Here is a 25569-nt window from a genome sequence, read left to right on the forward strand (position 1 = left end):
GAATTATTTATGCTAATAAATGCAAAAAAAATGTTAATCTATCTATTAGACTCACTTTACTACAAGTCAAATATTTTTTATAACACAAAAGAATAAATGTGTAAGTGTATTTTTTGACATTGAGCAAAAAGTATAACTTTGAATTAAAAAATTGATGCCTACATACAATAAAATAAAATGAAGATCATATGCATTGTTAAAGACGTGTAACATCTCAAGCAAATTTTTACTTAGTAAAAAAATGAGATAATGTTGCAATTTGTTCGGTAAAATATCATTTTCTTAGTATTTGTATAATAATTTTTCAAAAAAAAAAGTGTAAAGGGAGAAAAAGAAAAAAAATACAAAGACAAATTACAAAAAAATGAAGATAAGAATAAAAAGAATTACATAAATATATCAAGTGTAGAGTAATAAATATTTCAAGTGTAAAGAATACAAAAAATAATTTTTCTTCCAAAAAAAAGTGTAAAGAAAAAAAAGAAGGAAAAACTAAAAAATAAATATTATAAAAGAATGAAATAAGAACAAAAAAATGGTGATAAATAGGCAAAGTGTAAAGTGAAAAATATGTCAAATATAAAAAATAAAAAGGGAGAAAATCTAAGAAATTATTTTTTCTAAAATAACAGATTATAGATTTGTCATTGCTTTAGTAACAACATTGAAAAAATTTATAGTTATGTCACTTCTACAGTAAAAGATTTTAACGAGGTAGAAAAATTAGCCTAACAGATTTAGTTTGGTTGGGTTTAGTTTAGTTTTTTGGTTTCTCAAATCTAAAATAGAAAAATGAGCCGAACAGATTTTCTTTAAATTTTCTATGAAGTATTTTCAATTTAATATCTCATACAGGTTTTTTCAATTAATTTTATATCATATTTTCCACCATATCGATTATTTTGTCCACTCCCTCTCAACAAAGGTCGAAGTTCCGTGCTGCACAACCCTAGCCATTCCCATCTCTTCATACGGTCACTTCAATATTAGAGTACAAGAAAAATGAGATCATGGAAGCTTGAACTCAAGATACCTTTCCCACAGTACCAATCAATTACTCCAAAAATAGCTCCAAATTTGACTTCGAAGCTCCAAACGTCTTCTAAGCCACGTAGAATTAAGGCTAGTCACATCCTCCAGCATCACCTAGAAAGAAGCTGGTTACAAAACTGTGCCTATAAAACCCCATTGCATGCGCTGTTTTGAATTTGTAGAGCCAATAAAAAAACACTCACTTACAAGGCTGTAGACGCATATACTCTTATACGTACCATGGCCGCAAAAAAATGCAGTATTCATATATTTCTGCCATTTCTCCTTATTTTAGCCACAAAAATAGTCTGTCGTCCTCTTGATGAGCAGGAATATATGTTGAAGAGGCATGAAGAATGGATGGCTCAACATGGACGTGTCTATGTCGACATGAAAGAGAAGGGGAAACGATACTTGATTTTTAAGGAAAATATTGAACGCATAGAAGCATTTAACAGCGGTTCTGACCGCGGATACAAGCTTGGTGTGAACAAATTCGCAGACTTAACCAATGAAGAATTTCGTGCTATGCATCATGGATACAAGAGACAGTCATCCAAATTGATGTCTTCATCATATAGACATGAAAATCTAAGTGCCATACCAACTTCAATGGATTGGAGAAAAGCTGGTGCAGTCACCCCAGTTAAAGACCAAGGCACTTGTGGTAAGTATGCTTAATAATTTATCATAATAAACGGGAGGTTTTTTTGTTTTTCATTTTGGTACCCCAGATATTCTGGTTGTGCAAATTTCGTTAAGCAGATAAATTGATGGATTTCTTACAGAATCTTTTGATTGAACAATATTTAAAAAAGTTGATGGACTAGATAAAAAAAATACACATATTCCATTGAGAAAAGGTGAAAAATTGGAGTACCAACTCACTCGACAATGGACCAAGATAGCATACATATAACTCATAGAGACAAGCTTCACCTGATACTTGAGTGACAAATCCCATGTTACTCCCTTCGTTCTAACAAAATTGTTTATATTCATTTTGTCAAATAATAATTGTGTTCAAAATATTAATTCTTGTATTTTATTCCAAAATTTCCAATCAAAGCTACTTTGTAAAAGACATATAATTGGAAAGAGGTATATTTTAGAAAATAAAAAATAAAAAAAGCTAACAGGTGTATTTAAAATTTGTTTGGTATTGCTGTGATGTGGGGGTAAGAAACAGTGTTTGGTAACTAGTTGTTTTATTATATTTATAAATGTTAAAAATAGATAAATAATGTTTCGTTAATTGTTTTTTTTGTGTTTTTGAGATATAGAATAATCAATAGGTATTATAATATATTAAAAATATTTTTAAAGAAATATTAAGTGATTTATGACTATTTAAGCATGAATATATTTTTTATAATAGTGATTTTTAAATTTAAAAAGCTAAACAAATAGAAGTTGATTAGAATGATAATATATATATTGACCAAATTTTTTTCATAAAAAAAAAGTAGATTTATTTTAAAAACACAATAATACCAAACAGCCACCTGTATCCTTAATTAATAATTAATTGAGTGCATTTATTAAATTCCATTTATTGGTAATTTGCTGTGTCAAGAAATAATAAAAATAAAATATATAAATTAAAATTTATTAAAAAGATTAAATAAAGTGGTATTTTTTAGAGTTCACAACAAATTTTAAATAAAAACATATTATGATTAATTATAAGTATTGAATGATTCTTACCACGTACTCTAAAAAGACCATTAGCTATACCCAATAATAACAAGAAAATTGACGTAACAATATCAATTAATGATACTTTTAATCTGTATGGAAAGTCATACATAAAGTGCAGTAACAATATCAGACCCTTTTAAGTAATTAAGACTTGAGAAAGACTTTTTTGTTTCTTTTTTTTTTTGGAAGAAATCAATATATTGTAAGAGCTAACCAGAAAGTAGCTATAAATAAGATACATGAAAATAAAAAAAAAGAATTACAAAAACAAAAGGCAAACAAAAAAAAATTCAATACATACATAATTGAAAAAAATCATCAGAATTAAAAGAGCTGATTCGCCACGCTTAAAACTTGTGAAAAATTAGACTCTGATTTGATATAATTCTTAAACATTGACCTTTATAAACTTGTTTGTATATAAAGTGGGGATATATAATTACTCCTAGTATTCTTTAATTGGCATAATTAAATACGGGAAGTTTCACAATTGATTTGATTCTGCTCGTTGATTTATTATGTTGAAATAATGGTAGGGTGTTGCTGGGCATTTTCCGCTGTGGCAGCGATAGAAGGAATTATAAAGCTTAAGACAGGTAAGTTAATATCATTATCAGAGCAACAGCTTGTGGACTGTGATGTTGAAGGTGTGGATCAAGGCTGTGGAGGTGGTCTCATGGACAATGCTTTCCAATTTATTTTACGAAACGGAGGCCTAACAAGTGAAGCTACTTACCCCTACCAAGGAGTAGATGGCACATGCAAAAGCAAGAAGACAGCATCTATTGAAGCAAAAATAACTGGGTATGAAGACGTGCCGGTGAACAATGAAAACGCTCTCCTGCAAGCTGTGGCCAAACAGCCAGTATCTGTTGCTGTTGAAGGTGGTGGGTACGATTTCCAGTTTTATAAAAGTGGTGTCTTCAAGGGGGATTGCGGGACATACCTAGACCACGCGGTTACTGCAATTGGATATGGCACTAACAGCGATGGGACTAATTATTGGTTGGTGAAGAATTCATGGGGAACCAGTTGGGGTGAAAGTGGGTATATGAGGATGCAGAGAGGCATCGGTGCAAGGGAAGGCCTCTGTGGTGTTGCCATGGATGCTTCTTATCCAACTGCATGAGTAAACGTTAAGGGTCGTGTGATTAAACGCTAAGGGTCGTGTGATTACTTTTAAACTAATTAAATTGTCAATAATATATAGTGCTTGATTATAGGAAATGTGTGGAAACTTTGTAAATAATCTGATTAAGGGTCGTGTGATTAAACGATAAGGATCGTGTGATTATTTAAATGTGTGTTTATATCCCTTAAACGTTAAGGGTCATGAATTGATGTATATGTATATATAGTTTCATTTAAATCTGAAGTACGTATTTGATTTGATAACACACACACACACACTTCGTATTTAACTTGGTTTAAGGACTATGAAACTAGATATCTGGGATTTGGATTAAAGAGTAAATCTTTTGGATATCAAACAGATTGATAAAACTAATAAGAAGAATTAAGTTATTTATTGACTTAATTTTTAATGGAAGTGTATACATTAGTTACTTAGTAAATTCATTAAATTGTATGTATAAAAAAATATTATGTTATATTAATTAAGTAATTATGGTATAAAATGATTTCAAGGTCGTCGCAGTTTCGTTGAGATTAGTAGATTATGGAGCCCTTGTGTTTTGTATCTTATAAAAATATAACTAATATTGTATATTTTATAAAATTTTAGGATGATAACATGTATGTTAAATATTTAATATAATTATTATTATGCTAGGAATTTTTTTGAGATGTTGGACTTAAATGTTAGTTAAATCCATGTTACCTAATGTAGAATTTTTCCTTGATAATGTTTATATTAACTCTGAACATAGTAGTTAAATGATACTTAGTTTAAATTATATGATGTCATATTTCAATTATTTTTGTGAATAAATCTTAGTTTAATTCATGTAGTAGTTAAATATGTTACACAAAATATGACCAATGTGATGGGATAAATTGTGATGTGATGAATCTAAGAAGATTGCTTAGTGAATGGAACATGAATTGATTGTTTATTGAAGTATAACAGGTTTAGTTGATAATTTAGAATCTCTCAGTATAGGGAGGAGACTTTGCTAAAATTTCAGAATTTTTACATGGAAATTGTTCCTAAATAATTGGTGATGTTACAATGTGTGTGCACAATCCTTTCTACTATAGTGTTGTATGTGGACATTAGGGCAAGTTGACGTGTAAAGAAGGTAAAATAGAAAGAAAAAAAAATCACTATCTAATTTTATGGTAACTAGAAACCTTAATTGGTCTTCAGAGTTTCTGAGTAAGGGTTTGGTTATGTAATAGGAGATAAATATCACCCTATACATGCTAAGGTATGTATGTTATTCAATATATTGTCATCATCCACAAAATAAAATTCAAAAGACAAGGCCCGATGATGGACTTTACCATCATGGGTTATTCAATGGACTATATTAATTGGCCTATTATCTATTGAAAGAACAAGGTCTATTATGAGACCATTTCATCCTAGACCTTTTAATAGATAAAAGAATCATTTAATATAAGGATGAGATATTCATATCATGATCAACGGACTAAATAACATCAAAATGACATGGTTTAATTTTAAATCATTCCATTCTCGGCTATTTAGAACTGATAGGCACACATTATATATATATATATATATATATATGACTTATTATGGTTCGAAAAACTCTTAGTATCCATTAAGTAGCATTCAAAAATCAAAGCCTATTATCTAACCATTTCATCCTAGGCTACTTAATAAATGACAAGGATATTGAATTGAATTGTGAAATAAAATGATTATGTGGTGACCAAAATAATTAATATCCTAGAAATCATGTATTAATTGATATTATTATTCACTTATCGATATCAGAAGAACGAGGCCCAATATTAAACCATATCATCCTAAGTCGATTAATAATTAATAGAAATAATTAATTTATCGATCATTTATTAATTGATCATATTACTCAGTAATTAACATTCAAAAGATAGGGTCTAAAATAAAACCATTTCATCTTGGGTCAATTAATGATTAATAGAAAAAATTAGCACAATGACAATTTTTTTCTTTATTAATCAACATCCGGAGGACATGGCCTAAGATTAAACCATACCGTCTTGGGTTGATTAATTATTTTTGCATATTTGTTCTTATATATATGCATATTTCTTCTTCTTCATCATTTTTTCAATAATATATCCATAATGTACTTACTACATCATTTTCTTAAAATCACATAACTCATATTACAACTTTCCAAAAATTTATTTCATCCACCCAACTAACAAACCAATTCAAAATTAATCAGTCCATATTCAATTACATTACAAACAAAATCACATCAAATTTTCAGCAAATTCAACAAGCCTCTAACAAAATAATTTATATTATTCAAAATAAATTCTCATAATATTCATATCCAATTCAAAATTCATGAAAATCATCTCAAACCACAAACACACATCAATTCAAGTCAATGATGTCTAAACAATCCAAAACTTACATACTGTAGCGAGCATTTTTCCCTACATTCCATAACATTTTAGCAATTTGTAAAAAACAAATATTTGAGTTTATGGATAGACCTTCTGAGATGTTTGGTGTGTCTAGGATCTACTAAAATCAAGGTCGAAGGACTACTAGAATGGTGGTGGTGCATGTACTCACACACCGCCACCATTATTGGAACATGGTTTCACGCGTCGCCGCTACTAGAGGATTGTTAGATAATGAGTTTGAAGCTCCTATGTCTCTTTTTTTATACTACACTAGTAGTGATGCCCACTGCTACTCGAGAGAGAAGATTTGGCCTATCAAAGCTTCGATCCTCTTCTCTTTTATTTTTCTTTTCTCTCTCTATTGGTTTTCACCGCCACCAATCACTATTATGGAGGAAGGAGGCAAGCTTGGTGGTATGGAGACTAGTTGACGTCGGGTCGATGTGATGAGGTCATTTGCAAGGTTTGGTGGAGAGGTACTGTTTAAAGCACAGTTCTTCTTTCTCTCACATCTCTTTAGATCTTTCTACTTCTTCTTTTTAATTTCTGTTGCAACTATTACTGGTGGAGGAAAGGGTAACTATACAAGATGGAGGAGCTTGGATTTAAAAGGGAGAGAGGACATCTTTGAAGAATCTTCATATTATAGTTTTAAGATTCGGCCCGGTCCAAAACTCGAGTTTCAAGTTTTGATCGGGTCACCAGGTCGACCGGGTCAATTCTTTTTTTAAATCAAAACAACATCGTTTTAGTAAAAAAAAAACAAACAAAAGTTAACGGGTTTGCAACCGAGTCAGCCGAGTCACACTGGGTTTTTTCTTTTTCTATTTTTTCTTCAATCCGAACCGGTTCCAGCCCCGGGTCGGCTGGATCCCGGATCGACCCGCCGAGCCAGGCCGAGTTTCAAAACTATACTTCATATGATTGGTGTGAAGGAAAATTCTTGTGAGAGGAGAGGTGTTGAACATGGCAAAAGGTTCTACTGTAGCTATCGTCGTCGACAATCAAGCAAATGGTGGCCTCTGTAACAGAGGCTCTGTTGTCACTTATGGAGAGGTCATGGGTTTTCACCTTTCCTTTCCTTTCTTTTTTGTTTTTTCATTGAGAAAGTGTTTTTGATGTGTGCGGGTACAGTTGATAGAGTGTTTTATTTTTGTGCAGGGCCTCTTCTCTTGAATTGTTCGTGTCCGGATGTAATGTAGGTGTGTATGTTTATTTATACTATGATGAACCTTCTTAACCTTTCAATTATTTTTTCTAATTTTTTTAGAGAGTTCTTCCACCTTTTAAATTTTCAAAATTTCTTCTCATAAGACAAATTACATTTTACTCGCTAAATTTTTTTAATTTCTATTTGATTAATTTTTCTCTCTTCCTTTTTTTAAAAAACTTTTCAATACAAAAACAATAAGAAAAATGGTTGAAAAATACAAAATGACTAGAATTTTGCCAAATTGTGTCAAAAATGTATTTTTTGAGATTTTTGAGAATTTTTGTATTTTTATGATTTTTGAAAATATGTTGAAAACAGGGTAAAAAATTTGTGATGGTAGTTGCCTGCTCTTTAGAATATTTACAATATAAAAACAAGGAAAAATTATTTTTCTTTCAATTTATATAGTAAGTTTTGTAAAGAAAAAAAAAGATCACACATAATGTTTTAAAAAAAATGAATGTATTCAACTTGGGATTAATATAGATAATAAAAAAATTCATCTTAGAATTTATGCAAATGAGATCAACTTGGGATCTTAAGTAAAAGGGATCTATGTGAAATATGATCAACTTGAAATCTATATAACTGCAAGGATTAACTCAAAATCCATATAACTAAAAGGATCAACTCTAGATTCATGTAAAAAAAGATCAATTTGAGATCCATAGAAAGATCATATTGGGATTGAGATCATCTTAGGATCTAGATCAACTGAGATTATCTTGAAATCTATATAAAATGTTCAATTTGAGATTTATAAAATGATCATTTTAGGATCTAGATTAACTTGGGATTTATGAAAGGGTCATCTTAGGATCCAGATCATCGTGGGATCTATAAAAACAAAGGATCATTTTGGGATCCAAATGGATGGAAAAGATCAACTAGGGATTATTCAATGTAATGGTCTTATTCTGCTATCAACATGAACTCCCCCCAACACTGTCTCTATCTTTTTCATTGACATTATTTTTTGTTCTTTTGACCTTTGATCGTGTAACTAATTGTGATACCATGCTCACTTGTTCACTTTAACTTAGTTTTGAAAATAGAAATGTTGATTCCGAACCTTCCATATAATCAAATTGTCATCCAAATTCAACTATCTTTAAGGTCAATTGCCCTTTGTTGATCATATCCTTGTCATGTGCTACAAACTTGTTGCCCCCAGGCCCCAGTGATCCTTATTTATCAACTGTTCTCGTATTCATACTTTGCTCTCCATTTTTTATTATTGCTCATGTCAACACCCTTCTTTTACCAAGTTTTCTCAACATCCATGTTGTTATGGAAACCCAATTATTTATTTAAATTTTAGAGTAAGGCTTTATCACCTAGTTCTTTTATTTATTTTTTGCTTTATTAACAATTTATGCTCATAATATCGCCATTGGATTATATAGTAGACCAAAAAAATCATTATAATTATAAATGATATGTTTGCAAATTTATTGGTCAATGGAAAGATGATATTTTAAGAAAAATATAAAAACAAATATTTTGAATAACATTTTGCCATAATCCTAACAATTTTATTCTTTGGACAAGGAAAAACAGAATGATTTCAGGCATAGTATTTTTTCACAGCATCAAGATTTATAAGCCTTGGCAAGTCTCTTCTGTCCATATCCAGTAAAAGATAAAAGAACCTCCTAAAAATGTTTTATTGACTACATATGGGCTTTCATAATTAAGTGTCCACTTGCTTCGATATTCCCCAAGAATTTGTAAAATATTTTTCAATACTAGAAGGTCATTTGTTTGCGTGGTTGCTTCTGCGTTTGAAGCAACCATAACAAACATAATGTTAGGTTACGTCAAAAACATAATTTAATTTTGGTGAGGCCCATGCAAATTCACATTTTGCACGCGAATTTAGCGAAGCAACTCCTGGCTGCTTTTTGAAATTCTGCGTTTACGTGCACAATGTAATTCACTTGCACTATTCACGCAAACAGTGCAAGTAAATTGCATTATGCACGCGAACACTGCAAGTGAATTGCACTGTTTGTACTATTCAAGTGAACAATGCAATTCACTTGCACTATTCGAGTGAACTTCTTCTTCTTCTTTTTTCAGTGTGTTTAGTTTTTGTATATATTTTTTTAAAAAAACTAGTTTAGAGTGAATTAAATTTTTTCCCGAAAATCTAGTGTAGAATGAATTAAATTCACTCACACTGTAATATCAAATCAATTTTATTTCTGATAATATTTTATCTAATTTTATTACACGCTCAAAAAAATATAGAAACTGTAATTCTTGTCGAATGAATTTTGTACGTAATGGAATTGTAGATAGTTTAATGGCATAATAAAAAATATTTTATATAAAGTATTATTTATTTCATGAAGTAATAACAATAGTTAAATCTACAACATTTAAATTAAAAACCATCAATTTTAATATATATATTTTAAAATTTTTTATAACTTTTATTCAACCTCAATTTCAACCACAATTTTAACCAAACACCTATTTTTTCAAACCAACCTTAATTAAAAATACGTTTTATAAAACAACTTTTTTCAAATAACAACCACAACAGCTATCGCAATACAGATCTCTTGCTTGAAATTCTCGAGGTCATAACTTTTTTGTCATGCACCGTAGCCTTCCTTTTCTAATACAGTTGTTAGTGACAGATTGCGTCCAACTTTTTCTCATTAATTAAATTCAATTGCTCATATAAGATCTTTTCCCATTCTAATTCATTTAACTTTGCTTCTTTCAATACCTATAAAGAAGGTATTTAAACTTCCAATGGCATCACCGTTTTCTTCCCATAAACTAGAGAATATTAGGTTACACATGTTAATGTATTGACAACTGTTTTGTATCCATGCAATGCATATGGAAACATTTCATGTCAATCATGATCATTTTTTGAACAATTTTCTTTATACTTTTGTTTGTTGCTTCTACTCTTCTTTCATCTTTGGTCGATAAGATAATGATTTGATATGCTTAGTTTTCCACCGTTGACACATATCTTGAATCATCTTGCCATTAAAAATATGGGCATTGTAGTTACAATTACTTCTAGTAAACTATACTAGCAAACAATGTTTTTCTCAATAATCTTATAGACTACCATCAGTGTAACATGAGCATAAAAAGTTGTCTCCATCCACTTTGTAAAACAGTCAATTGCTCCTAAGATAAATAGATGCCCATTACTTGTTTTTGGGTTCATCGGACTGATATTGTGTTAGTGGTATATTGATTTTATCTGCAAAGACTTGACATTTATGACACTTCCACATATATTCAATGCATTTGATATGGTTGGATGTATCTATTTTTAATAAATATAATAAAAATAATCTAAAATTTTAGTAATATATATATATATATATATATATATATATATATATATATATCTTTGATTTTCTTGAAAATGAACTTAAGAATTTTGTTGAACTTAAATTAAAGGAAGAAATCGTTACTGCTCAAAACTTTATTCAAGATCAATATGTAACATCAATTTTATTCAACCCCGAAGCCTAATGTATATTACAAATTATTTTCCTTTTTTTTATATTTGTGCAAGCACCATAAGCAACCACCTCTTAAAATGGCAAAAGTCAGCCCTTCACAAAATGAAAAAAGAAGAAGAAGAAGGAAAAAGAAACAATTTTTTTAAATTAATAAGTTATTTTTAATTTTAAAATTAGATATTATATTTTTTTTAGAGATGGATACATCATACATGGAAATCATTTATCGGGTCAAATTCATAGACTTACGGTCAGTATTCAAGATGGAGGGATCATATTATAAATTAACATTGTATTAACATATACAGATTCAAACAAGCAATAAAGAACAATAGAGATGAATTATGTATAAAACCCATTAAAAATTAAAAACTATGACATTATGGGGGGCGCAAAAAGTTAGAATCTTTAGTAAACTTGTAATGATGGTGTTGGCCATTTAATTTTTCCACTCCTAATTATAATTAAGGTCTTCCACTCTTAATTTGATTGGAAATTAATCAAATCTTGTATTTTATATGAATACATGTATATCGTGAAGTAACTCTTGCAGCAAATTCCTCCACTATCACTACACTAAAATATATACACCAATCAAGCAAGAGGTGATTGGAGCTCATCAAGGAATATAGTAGGTGATATATCATAATATATGAACAAATACATAGCTCATTGTTTTAGCCTGATCTTCACATGGGCTGAATCTAGACGAGCACCATATTATAAAATACTTTTTTTCTTTGTTTATTTTATTTTATTTTGCATTTGATAAAGTGTCATTATAGAAAGGTGATGGCTGTACCAAGGAAGTAGATGAGGATGATGAAGACAAGGCAAGGCCTCGTAGCCTCGTAAAAGAAGTCTTTCTATAAAACAATCGAACACTTGTGGAGGCCACATTTTTACTCTTCTTCTTTTTTTCCTCATTTGTTGTATAATTAATATTTGGAATCTTATGTCAAACGGAGAAGTCAGATCACCCCATCGGGCAGTAGCCGTCATAAAGCGATGGGGCGGCTCTTCTTCACCTCCAACTACATATATAAATATATTTTCTAATTCTTTTGGCAAACATATATAAAATGCCGACAGAGCACTAAATGAAACTCCTCAGCTCAAAATCAATTTTTCTTTTCCTTCTATTTTTTTTTTTTTTTTTTTGAGGAAGTCAAAATCAACTCTTGTTAATAGGGAAACGTCAGTTAACAACATGTATGTGGTTCGAGGGAATAATAAATTGGTATATTTTTTTATATAAATAAATGGCTTCTTTTAAATAAAAACAAAGGTGCAATTTCATATTTTAAAAAATAAGGAAAATGGGAAATGAGTCTGTTAACAACTGTTGGATATATTTTTCTTTTTCAAATATACAAATTTCGTTGAACTAAAAATAAGGAAGACTTCTACATGAAAAACAACTACAAGGTTAGGGAATTTTCATGTGGCCATAGACATAATCTACTGTTCACTATAATAGTGAAGGGGCATCAATGGTCTTCCCAGAAAAAAAAAAAACTGCTTGCCTTGAAATTAGAGGAAATTAGAGGTGTTTTTATATTTTTATGTGGCGTATTAGTCATTATAGATTTGTCTTAATGTATTTTAGTCTATTTAATATTTTTATGAATAATAAAACAACAAAATACATTCTAAGGATAAAATAATCAACACAGTTAGGGAAGGGGTGTTTCAATATTTTCATTTTTTATAAGTAATAAAATTACAAATGTGTCCTTGAATCCAAGAATTTTAAGTAATTAGGGTTTGGAGTATTAGATCTTTTAGCCTCTATTTTTTTTTTTTTGTTAACTTAGGTTTTACTGAGGTTAATAACATAATTTAGCATCAAAATAATATTTTTAAATTTAAAAAAGCTTTTGGCGCTTGCGTAACATATGTCAACATCTAGAAGCCTTTGCAAACACTAATTGGCACATGTGGCGACTTCTAGTTGTAAAAAATAGGCTTTAGCTATATAATTTTATTCTTTATTATATTCTCTTTTATTATGGGTTGCACATATCATTCATATATGGCTCATTTATTGCCGGTGACCTTTTATTTTTTTTACCCTTCATTTCTCTTTTCTACCCCCATAAATGCACTATGGTCTTCATTGTTTTTGATATTTTAGATTCAGTCCTTTTAATTTTGATTTTTGTATTTTTTTCATTTTTTATTTTGTTAAACTTTTATTTATTTTCAGTTTAATCCTTAATTTCTAATTTGTATATATAATATTTTTGATTTGGTTCTTCAACTTTTAATTTTTTTTTTCCTTTCCTCTTTTGTTAAAGTTTTTATGACTTTCAATTTTATCCATCAAATCAAGTAATTTAGCCCCTCTTCTTTTGTTTTTTTATTGTTTTTCTTAGCTTGTCAAAGTTTTTATAATTTTTAATCTTATCCTTCAAATCAAGTTCATGGTTTTTATTTTTTCCAATGATGATGATGATGTTAACAAAAATAAAAAATAATAGTAATGTAAGTAGTGGTGGTGGTGGTGGTGATAATAATGGTAGTAGTAGTTTATTATGATGGTGATAACAATAATAAAAATAACAACAATAACAATGGTCAAAGATATAAAACTTGGCCTAACCCGACAAGTTCACCTGGGACTCGAGCGACCTAGTGCCTTGGCCAAGTTTCGAATAGGTCAAAAATTAGGCTAGCAATTAGCCCAGTCAAACCTAAATGACCCCCCAGGTCAACCTGAAACTCAGGTGACCCAACGTAACCCGAGTGAGACTCAACCTCTTTTGTTATATTTTTTTATTAAATCAAAAAATATAAAATTAATTTAATAATAATAGTAGTAGTAACAGTCCTATTAATATTACCACTATTTTCACAACTCAGCTATTTTGCTTACCGATTTACTCGTGTTTGCCAACAACTAGTTTGTCACACAAACCGAAGAGGTTACCCACACTCTTTCAACATTGTAAACAAGCAGAATATACAAATGAATATGAACAGAAGCAAGCACACTTATTATAGGAACAAATCTCAACATTTATTAGTCTCATCAACAAAGGATATAAACAGTAATTGCCAAAAAACTACTGATAACTGCCCCCAATTGTTGCTCCTTCCCTAGCTTGCCACCCAACAAGCCAGTTGTCCCTTCTACCAACTCTCATGCTGTCAGAATAGGTGTTTGCATGCCTTGGACTGTTCGTCATCAAAGTTCCCAATCTCATCAGCCCATTGCGCCAATAAGTCAATGTTTTCGAATTCTAAACATACATTGTTGCTGAATCTGCCAACGTTCATACACGGGGTAGGGGTTCAAAACCAAATTTTTGCTATTTCAAATGCGATGGAAATCATTGTGCTAAAGAATGCCTGAAGAGGGAAAAACTCAATGTTATCGTTATGAGAGATGGCAATGAGGACACTACATATGTAAATCTCATATGTGTGTTTGGTGGCTAAGATGAAATTCAGTCACGTTGGAACCAGCTTGGAGGAGGTGGGAATGGCTAGGTGATACTACCTTGGATGAGGTAGACTTGGGGTCTGTTTTGTGCACCTTATCGATGAAAGATCAAGGTGACAAAAGCAAAACAACTATGCGATAATTATGGCCAACTGATAGGTCGTACAACGAGGAACCAGGCTAGACAGACTTAGTTTGGTGTGTTGCCTTGGAGGGGAGGCAGCACAGTGAAGCCATTAGGAATTCAAGGAACCTTGACGACAAGGACTAATTGAGGTGAAGAATTTGACAACCAAGTTATGGAAAGGTTTGGTTGAGTAACCAAACTAGACGAATTTAGTTTGATGTGTTGCCTTGAAGGGGAGGCGGTACAATGGAGGCATGGCCTTAGGAGTTTGTACTTTGACGATAGATAGTTTGGGTGACAGATTCGGTAGTCGATTCAATGGGTTCAGCTGAGAAGCCAAAATCATCGATAAGGATGATTTGGTGTGCTGTCTTGGAGGAGAGGCAATATTGGTGGTTGTCCTGTGTATTGTGATGGTGCATGGTTCACAGTGATGGAAGCAAAATGGTATTGGCCTTTGTTGGGTTATCATGTCAAGACTTTTTGGTGGCTAGAACATGTGACAAAGGTTGGACAACAGGGTTGTTATGTCAAAGAGATTTTTGGTTGATGTCGAAAGTGTTTTAGGTACAACAATAGCGTATGGAAGACCAAGTCAAATGGATTTGACACTGGGATGCTATATGTGTATGCTTGGGCAGGAATGGGACTTACCGAAAGAACTTAGACGTAAATCATTATTGATCACCGAAATTGGGTTACTCATTTCTATACTTGCAGGTTACATATCCATGTTGGGAGATTTGGTGAATTTATGGGGTTCATTCAATTCTTCAAGATGGGTTCTATATGGTGTTATTCATAGAGAGGATAGAATCTTTAGGATGTTGTGGGAAGCATTTAAACTTCATGAAGACAGCTTCTGGGTGAACGAACTTGGCATATAGGATTGCTAAGGTAATGAGAACAACTTGTGTGTGGCTTGGAGAAGTCGCATATGAATTCTGGAAGACATGGCGGTTATGTAATTGCGGAGAGGTATAACTTTGTCTTTGGTCAGACGAGATTGATAGGATTGATCTCAATGCTTTGGGTTGGACTCAAAGTTTATTTGACTATTTTAGGAAACAAATAGGACCATAAAGAAGACATTAATCATAGCTTGGTTCGAAAATGAGTTGACGATAGGAAGGTCAGTTTGGCATCGCATAATCAATGAACAGTATTTTAGATGTGAATACAGGCAGAATCGAGAGGTTATGTATGGGAAACCTTGAATTGTGACAGTGGATAGACTTAATGCAGAGGTGCTTCAGGTTTGGTTCAACGAGGACGTTGACTTCTTCTGGTGGAGGAGGTTTGTAATGGGGTTAAATTCGTCATAGGTATGCTGACAAAAACAATGCTGGGTTGACATAATGGGACAATGTCGATGAAATCAATAGCATTAATAGAATCGGCAGCAAGGGCTGATGATGGATTGTCCACGACTTGACGAAATAGTGTTGGAATGACATAATGAGACAGTGTCTAAATCGGCAGCACTGATACGAACGACAACATTGATGACATTGGTAGCATTGATAAAATCGATAATAGGGGCTGACAACAAGTCTGGACAATGAATAGTCCAAGACTTTATGTAAACACTTATGGCGGCATGCATCAGTAGTGGTAGCATGTATAGGCATTAGCGGATTTGGCAACAGTGTATGTCTAGCAATTCGACAGCATTGAAATATTGGTGCAATAGGCTGATGAGATTGTGGACTTGGATGATGAACAATCTAAGACATGTGGACACCTATTCTGGCAGTGTGGGAGTTGGCAGAAGGGACAACTGACTTGTTGGGTGGCGGGACAGCTGACTAGGGAAGAAGCAACAATTAGGGGCAATTTCTCGGCGGTTATCAGCAGGAAAAACCAACAAAACATGGTTCGTGTCTTAGGGGACAATTTTATTGTAATCTTTCATGTTATTTCCCTTGTAATAGGTTGTATATAACGTTTGTAGCATACAATGTTCTAGAAGCAGAACACTTGTGCAGAGCGCACACACGGATGAACTTGTATATATCCTTTGTTGACGAGACTAATAAAGGTTGAGATTGGTTCCTGTAATAAGTGTGCTTGCTTTTGTTCATATTCATTTGTGTATTTCGCTTGTTTACAACGTTGAAAGAGTGTGGGTGGGTAACCTCTTGAGTTTGTGGGACAAACTAGTTGTAGGCAAATACGAGTAAATCAGTGAGCAAAGGGGTTGAGTCTAGTGGGACTAGGCTGTCGCATGGGGTTGGAAATTTCGACGAGACTACTACTACTACTAATGATAATGCTAGCAATAATTGTGATGATAGTAGTAGTAGTAATATTTTAATAATAATAATTAATAATAATAGTGATAATAATTTTAATCCTTATTCTTTGAATTTTTATTTTTTAAAATCTACTTGTATAATTAAAAAATTTATTCGATTTTATTCTTTGATATTTAACTAATTGAGAATTAAACTTCATATTTTTTCCAGATTGGATGATTCAAGTTTAAAGACTCGGGTTATAGATTTAAGAAGTTAACATATTTTTTTTAGAAAAGAAGACTTTATAATTTTTTTATCAGGTTATTCTAGTCATATGATCTGGGTCGTAAATTTGATAATATATCTTATGTTTGCTTAACCCTAATTAGTGTTGTTACAAGTTTATCATGATCTTTTTTTATATTCTTTTTTATTTCATTTTAATATTTAAGCATCATTTTTTACATAAAAAAATATATTAAATTGGGCTCGCAGTGAAGCGTATGTATCAAAGCTAGTTCAGATCTAAAGCCAACTAATATATAAGAGTATTATTTCAAATAAAGAATGAACCAAATTTATATAGCACATTAAGAGAACTAAAAAAATATAGAATGAGATTTTACTTATTTGATCTATAATTTTCATGAATAATAAATGTACAGATAGCTGACATACTTTTTTTATATAATTCACGAATAATTTTTTTATTTTGATCTTCCATTTGATACTTTTTTTTTCTTACAAAAGTTCTGAAAACTAATTTATTAACCATTGTATAAAACTTTCATTGCAGCACAAAGACCCACAAAAAGACAGAATGATATAAAAGAAAAACAAAATCAAACAACCACCTTAAACTATGAAAAATAGCCAATAAATTAGATAAACACCTTAAAAATCAGATCCAGTTGTAAAATTAATATATTTGGGATTATTGTCGAAAAAATGGAAAATTTTCAGAAACTTACAAATAAAATTGACCATTTACCAAATCCCATGGTGATTGGATGGAATTGCGGCAGTAAAAGAACAGGTTTGAGCAAAGTGGTTGAAGTTAGATGCCAGGGAAATACAAATGCATATAATAATTAAATACTATCATATTGAAATTTTCATGAATAATTCACTATCAGCGGTTGAAGTTATATATTTTTTAAAAAATATCTTATCCTAAAAAATGTAGAGTTCACTTAATAATGTGTGAGGTAGTTTTTGTTTTTTGTTTTTAATTTTTAAAAAGTTTATTTGTTTAGAAAAAATAATAAATTTAGTGTTTCTTAATGATTTTGATTGGTTGATATAAAAAAAATATTCTAATATATTTTTAAGTATAAAATATTTTTTAAAAAATACCCTACACTATAAAATATCAAACACCTGCTCAGTTGATTTTTGGTGGTGTTTGACATTATAGTTTAATCATTCTTTTGAGGATTTTTAATTTTTTTAACTACAAAATATTATTTTATATTTTGAATTATTTTGATGTGATAATATTAAAAATAATATTTTAAAAAAATATATTATTTTAATATATTTTTAAACCAAAAAATACTTTAAAAGTCAACTTTTATAGCATTAATAAACTGAATGACACTAATAAAATTGTGAAATAAAGATTAGAAGTTTGAAGATTTCATAGTTTAAAAGGATGGGCTGATTTGTTTTGACTCTTCTAATCAAACAATGGACAAAATATCAAAAAAGACACATTCGATGCGGTGTCCTTTACACCGGTTACCCCTTCCAAAGCTTCCAAAACACAAGTTTTCAAATCGTTTATTTATCCAATAATTTGGACTCTTGCTCAGCGTTTAGATCAGCAGATGCTCCAAAACTGTGTTTGGTTTAGCCCTTTTGACCTCTCAACTTCCGAGCAATATTTTACGAGTTGAAAAAAATGAAGCCTGCACAGCCAGGGCAGTCCCCATTTATACTGCTTCCAAGACTGCACAACTCCAAGTCTCAACTCTGGGGTTGCGTCCATTTGTTTCACCTCTCTCTCCATTCCAAGAAAAACCATGCCTGTGAACTCCATTTCCTTTGAGGATCTTTGTCCCTTTCTCTCCCTGTATATTCATTGAAATCCCAGAAAACTTTGAAGACTCACTCTTTCAAGATTCTCTCTCTCTCTCTCTCTCTCTCAGACAAATTAAGCTCCAGTTTCCAAAGAAAGTAACACGTATAGCAAATAAATAATGCGCTTCAAGAGTATCAAGAAGAAAATGTGGATTTTTTTTTGTTAACATATTTCGATGTCCTTTCAAACCCAAAAGTGTCCCTTTTCCGTTATGGAATTCATGATCATAGCTAAAACAACATCAAGACTCACCAACAAAGCTGTTAAACAACAAAACTTTCCTCTCCAAATGCTTTCTTTCTGGTTTGCTCCAACAACTCGACCTCCAGGCCTACTCTTCTGCACTTTTGGCTCGTAGACGAAACATATAGTACAACATAAGCATATTTTTCAAAATTCAAGAACTTGCTTCTTTTTACAATGTTTGACTTCTGTTTTAACTCTAACTCTTCATCTGGGTCCGGTTATATGAACACGTTTGATCCGTTTCCGCGTAGTTTAGAGGGTTTTAGTGATGTTTTGCAAGGTAGGCCAATGGTTTCTCAAACTTTGGTGTTGGATGCTGAAATGGGAGAGCTAGTAAAGGCACCTGCAAGAGTTGGGAATAAGGGGATATCTGAGGCCAAGGCTTTGGCAGCTTTGAAGAGCCATAGCGAGGCCGAGAGGAGGAGGAGGGAGAGGATCAATGCCCATCTTGATACTCTTCGCGGTCTTGTGCCCTGCACTGAAAAGGTTAGCATATGTGTTTCCTTCCTTAATTTGTTAGTTTTTGTCAAAAGAAAATTCGTTGGTCAAGATCAATTGTCTTAATATGATTACACAGTGCTGCTTAATTCTAAATCATTCCCTTGATTGTTGTAGCAAGTTTATTAACTTTTACCAGAATTGATTCTGAAAACTGGTTAATAGGAGGTAACATGAAGACTACTTGATTAGTTTAATTAGAGGGATTTTTGCTGGTGTTCCTGACTTTGTATCATTGATGGATTGAAAGATATAATTCCTGATTGGTCAAGATATAATACCTGGTTGCTGACAGAAGTTAGGACATGATGAAATCTAAGGATTAAATAGAGTAATTTTTAAGGCATGATAATTGATCGGGGAGGAAGCAATCTTATGGCATCGGAAAAGAAATAAAATACCAGTAGAAAGAAACACCTCAGGACCTCAATCTTATAGTAACGTTAAAAAACCAAATTAGTTTGGCCTATTTAATGAAAATTCTGACTTGTCCAGAAACCAGGAAAATGTAAAAAATTGGACTCAAAACTTCACTTTAATTTTCCCTCTATTTGCAGAGCAACTAAACCAAGGCTCAAGCCAGATTGTAGAAAAACTTTGACACTGTTTTAGAAAACAGCTAAAAGAAAAGGACAATTCAATATCATGGATGATAAACTCTAAATTTAAGCAATATATAAGCATGAAGTACTGAAACAGCAGTTATAATCTTGACAAGTTTCATTGCTCCTGATAAAGCTTGAATTAGAGAGACATATTATGTTCTAATAAACCAGAAGGATCCGTACTTGTGTTGTTTGCTCGCTGTTTCATCTTGCCTTATGAAGCTCAAGGGATTTCATCAATGTGTTATAGACCTTTATATGGTGCTATCATACCTTTTACTTTCATATTACAAAGAGTAGCTAACTTCGGTTTATGGCACATCATCTAGATTTTATTTCTCAGAGTAGTCAACTGCATATTTTTTGTAAACAAAGTCAACTAGGGATCTTTAATCTGTCATCAAAAATAAAAAATATGGAGGTTGAGATTAAATACTTAGATAATGCATTGGAAGGGGTATGGTTAATTAGTAATGGTTGCAACCCTTGCTTCTCATCCTTGGATACTTTTTAATAAAATAGAATTTATAACATTTTCTTTAATCCCCCATTCATCAAAAGAATAAGAACATTTTCTCTAATCTTAACATGGTGACCTACAAGTTACTAGAGGGATGAATAACATGTATTTTCTAAATGCATCATTACATTATAATGTCCATAGTTCTAGTTGAATCAGCTAGTTGTGTGGTGTTCTTCAATAATGCCAGGCTTGAGATTGTGAAGCCAACTTATGAGCTCTGGCTACGGGATATTAAAGGAGATAAATTCTAGTTTACTGATGGCTTGGAACCTCCCCCTGGTCCTAATTTATCGTTCCCTTATTTGATGATCTTCTAGTATTTTAACAAGAAGAAACAAACCACATATTGATTCTAGAAAATAAGATTAATATATAGCAGAGTCAAACCAACTGTCGGCAGGATACGCCCTCAGACAAACACACACACACACACACACACACACAAATATATATGAACTAGGAGTTGATAAATGATAATATTAATCGGATGGTGGGACAATATGCCAGGTCCTGTATCATGGTCCCACCATGATGTTTTTTTGAGTATTCATATGTGTGATGGCTTAAGTTTTTTTTCTTTATTAGCTGCTGAATATGATAATTTATCTCGATCATATAATACATATGATTTAATATCAAGGTCGGAAATGCCAACATGAAATAGACGTCTGGGACAAGAAAGACGCTATATTTAAAATTCTCAAGCTTCGAAATTGACAACATTAAGTATTATAGGATTTCTTTCGGTCATTGTCCTTCTCATTGTGTATTTTCTGTCATTTTCTTATGTGAAGTTGCAAATATTGACTAAGTCAAAAAAAATATTCATTTATTTACCTCATCTTTATTGGCCTTTTTCAAACTGTTTTCCACTGAAAGTTTTGGAGGGAGTTAGCTTAGCCTATAAACTTCGATTAAAATCAAAGTAGTAGCTGAATGAATCATTGATTTTTCTTAATTAACCAAATTACTTTTGCAGGTAACATTGAAATATGAAGGCATATCTTGCTGGTATGTCACTGCTAGAATAAGCATGCTGTTGGCTGCGATCGTAGTTTCGCTTTTATTTCGTCTTAAGCCCATGTAACTTAATTAATGATCGTGGCAATTCCCATTATCGGTTCTGACTTGTATCTTTGTGTTTAAATGATAATTGTAGATGGACAAAGCCACGTTGCTTGCAGCAGTCATTAGCCAAGTCAAAGAACTCAAAAGGAATGCCTTGGAATCCTGTAAAGGCCTTCTTATTCCAACACCTGATGACGAAGTAAAAGTTGAGACATATTTTGATGGAACTAAAGAAGGAACGTTGTACTTCAAGGCATCTATCTGTTGTGACTATCGACCTGAGCTTCTATCCGATATAAGACAAGCTGTTGATGCACTTCCTTTGAAAATGGTGAACGCAGAAATATCAACCTTGGGAAGCCGGTTAAAGAATGAGTTTGTATTCACCAGCAACAGAAATAAGAATGCTGTAGATGATGCAGAGGCAATGCAGCTTCTTACAAAATCTATTCACCATGCCCTAACATCTGTCTTGGAGAAAGGTTCTGCCTCACTAGAATACTCACCAAGGACAACACTTCCAAACAAGAAAAGGAGGGTGACTTTCTTTGATTCCTCGAGCTCGTCTTCTTAAGAACCAAAAATCTTGTTGTTGGTGGTGGTGTTGATGTTCATGCCCGTATCTCTTCTGGGAAGTGTTATCTGTTTGTGTTTGAGAGGTGTGCAAAATGTGGAAGACTTTCTGATAGCAATACATATTTTACACGATTGAAGCCTAGGATGCTTCTGCCAAGAGTATTATGAGAGTTGGTATCATCTCTTTTTTCTTTCTTTTTTGTTGATATTTACAATTAATAGCTCCCATTGGCCACCACAACCAGGCTTCCCTTACCTGGGACTAGCCGTGCTAGGTTTACACTAGCCTTTGCGTTGACGAGGTGGTATAATCTTAATTAGTATTTGTAAGCATGGGTGTTCCTTTGTAAGACTTAAAACTCTAATCATAACTGTCTTGTGTAATGTAAACATATATCAGGTCTGGGTTTGAATAATACCTCTTTTTTGTTTGCTGGCATCTGAAATTGCATAACTGTGAATTGCAATTAGCTAGGCGCAAAGCAACTTTGTGAGATTATTGCCGTGCTAAGTTTTTTTTTGTTTATTAATTTTTAAAATTTATTTTTAATATTAGCAAAATTATTTAAAAATATTAAAAAATAATATAAAATTAAAACAAAAAATTCAAAAAAAAAATTAAAAATGTTTTAACAAAAAATCCAAACATCATTGTAGTAAAGGACATTGCAAACCAAATCTTTCAAATGGAAATTAAGGATGCATCCAGCACAGATAAAGCTACATGATCAGTACTAATTTTCAGACATATCATTTGTTTATTTGATGAAAAGAATGGAGTAGCTAAATACTCAAACATATGAAATACAAATAATGAAAGATATAAAAATTGATTATTATCCTAATATATATATATATATATATATATATATATATATATATATATATATATATATATATATAGTTAGTACTTCTTGATAGAGATATGTACCCTCCTCCACCTTTAGTTTTATGGAGAACTCTTAAGCTCCATATCCATCTATATAATATTTACAATGGAGATCGATTTCGATACTCCATACCCGCGTTTATTGAAGGTGGACTTGCAATACGTACAGATCCACGTAAAATTTCTTCATATCCAGTTTTTATTAAATAAAATACATAGATTATGAAAACAAATTGTATATTTATCAAACAAAATTTATAGAAGTAGTTTTTTTAAATGAAAAAAAAAACTATACAACTTATTTTATATATATATTAAAAATTAAAAATATAAATTATATATTAATTTGAATATGACACTCTATTGGTTGGAGTATACCCTCTCTGCCTTTGCATCCAAAAACTGAGTATTTTAGCTCGTCTCCCATTCTATACCTCCACCTCTGTAAAGGCAAAAGTTCCTCTATACACACGACCATTTGGATAAATGGAGGTGAATATCCAGCTGGTATAATTATATATAAAAAAATAATCTAAAACAGGTAGGGAAAATACTATAGCTCCCCACATAAAGCACTTTAAATTGGATTAGGGTTTTCATTATTTTTTCCTTGTATTTTCTACTCTAGTCCACAACATTTGTTTTTCAATTTTATTGAAAAAATATATTTTAATTTTATCTCTTAAAACAAATTGAAACCAAAAGAACTAAATTTGAGACTAAAATAAAATGAAAAAAACCTGCTTTTTTTAATTGTTCATGAGGTGTAGATTTTAAAATTTTAGTCACCAAAGTTTTTTTTTTCATCTTGTTTATTGAGATTTTGACATTTCATTCCTACAATATATTTGTTTTATATTTTAGTCACTAGATTTATGAGAAAAGAGAGCCATTGAAAAATAATAAAGGAAAGAGAATGTAATCGATTGACCATATTTCAAGAATTAAAAAGCTAAATTTAATATTAATTTCTTTCTCTTGACAAAAAAAAGTGTCTTTGATGTATTTTTTTTAGCTTTTACATCAGCGGAAAATATAGATAAATATTGAGAAATATTTTTTTTATTTTAATTATATATTTGTTTTGAGTTGAGAATTTGATTTATTAAAATTTCAAAAATATTTATCAGGTGTTTTAGATAATTAACAATAATTTGAGAATTAGTTTTTGGGTCCAAATAACCCTAGTCCAATTTTTTAGGCATCTTTTTAACGGGTAAAATTTGAGCAAACAAATAACATGTCATTAATCATAGCAGACAACTAATCATATATTTTTTTTTAATTAAAAAAGTGGAAAACATGTTGGGCCATACACGTGGGCTTAATTTATTTGGTTCAAGTGCCTGATCCCTTTCTATTTTTTTTCAAATTTGTTTTTAATTTTGAATGAATTTTATTATATAAAAAAAATACTTAACATGATATTCATGTTATTATTTTTTATATATATAATTTTTAAATAATATTATATTTTTTATGGGAATGTTAACAATTTTTTTTCGGTTATATTGTGCCTAATATGTAAAAAACAAATTGCCCATGAATATTCAATAAAAATATATATTTTTAATTTTTTTATAAGATTACATAATATTTATCAACTTTTTCCTTCAATCCCATACAAAATAATGAGATATTATGTTAATATTGTTTTTAAATGTGCTTTTTAGATCATTATAAGTTTTTATTTAAAAAGAAATATTTACGATTAAAAATCTTGATTTTTTTAAAACAATAAAGTTACGCATTAATAAGAAAATAAATTTTAGATTGAAAAAAAATACATTTTTCCTACATATAAAAAATGTTTGAAAATTTTAACAAATCTTTATTTAAGTTGTTGATGTTTTTTATTAAAAAAAATATGCTCTTAATAAAAAATCATATCATTTTTTTTTTGAATTATGAGTTTTCTATGATGATTTTATTGATTTTTTTATGAATAATTATATGTTACCTAGACATATAGAATTTTTAAAATAATTTGTTCATTAATATTGAATAAGAATAAAATATAATTTTTTTAATTATGATTTTGATATAATTTTTTGTTCTCATTTTTTAAGATAATTTTGGAGAGATGATTGATAATGGAAGATTGCTTTCATGATTATAATGAGTTTTTGTTTAAAAAACAATTCTTTTTATAAAAAAAATTGTCAGAAGTTAAAAAGAATGTGTAAACAATTTTTTAAGTTTTTTATTCAAAATATATTTTTTTCCTTTTTATTTCAAATCATTATAGGTTTTTGGAATTTG

The 25569-nt window shown here is 30.9% G+C and overlaps 2 protein-coding genes across 2 annotated transcripts; both read left to right on the forward strand.

The window, feature by feature from the left end:
- The first annotated feature begins 1228 nt into the window (after positions 1 to 1228).
- Positions 1229 to 4106, forward strand: LOC133698214 (senescence-specific cysteine protease SAG12-like). The gene is made up of 2 exons (XM_062121067.1): positions 1229 to 1699; positions 3270 to 4106. Exons 1-2 carry the CDS (start codon positions 1273 to 1275, stop codon positions 3860 to 3862), a joined length of 1020 nt encoding a protein of 339 aa, XP_061977051.1. The 5' UTR covers positions 1229 to 1272; the 3' UTR covers positions 3863 to 4106.
- A 14512-nt stretch (positions 4107 to 18618) lies between these two features.
- On the forward strand, positions 18619 to 22857 carry LOC133698401 (transcription factor bHLH106-like). The gene is made up of 2 exons (XM_062121303.1): positions 18619 to 19634; positions 21934 to 22857. The coding sequence occupies exons 1-2, from the start codon at positions 19323 to 19325 to the stop codon at positions 22414 to 22416; spliced, it is 795 nt and encodes a 264-aa protein (XP_061977287.1). The 5' UTR covers positions 18619 to 19322; the 3' UTR covers positions 22417 to 22857.
- The last annotated feature ends 2712 nt before the right edge of the window (positions 22858 to 25569 follow it).

The sequence above is a fragment of the Populus nigra genome, chromosome 7 (genome assembly GCF_951802175.1).
Source record: "Populus nigra chromosome 7, ddPopNigr1.1, whole genome shotgun sequence".
NCBI classification, from domain to species: domain Eukaryota; kingdom Viridiplantae; phylum Streptophyta; class Magnoliopsida; order Malpighiales; family Salicaceae; genus Populus; species Populus nigra.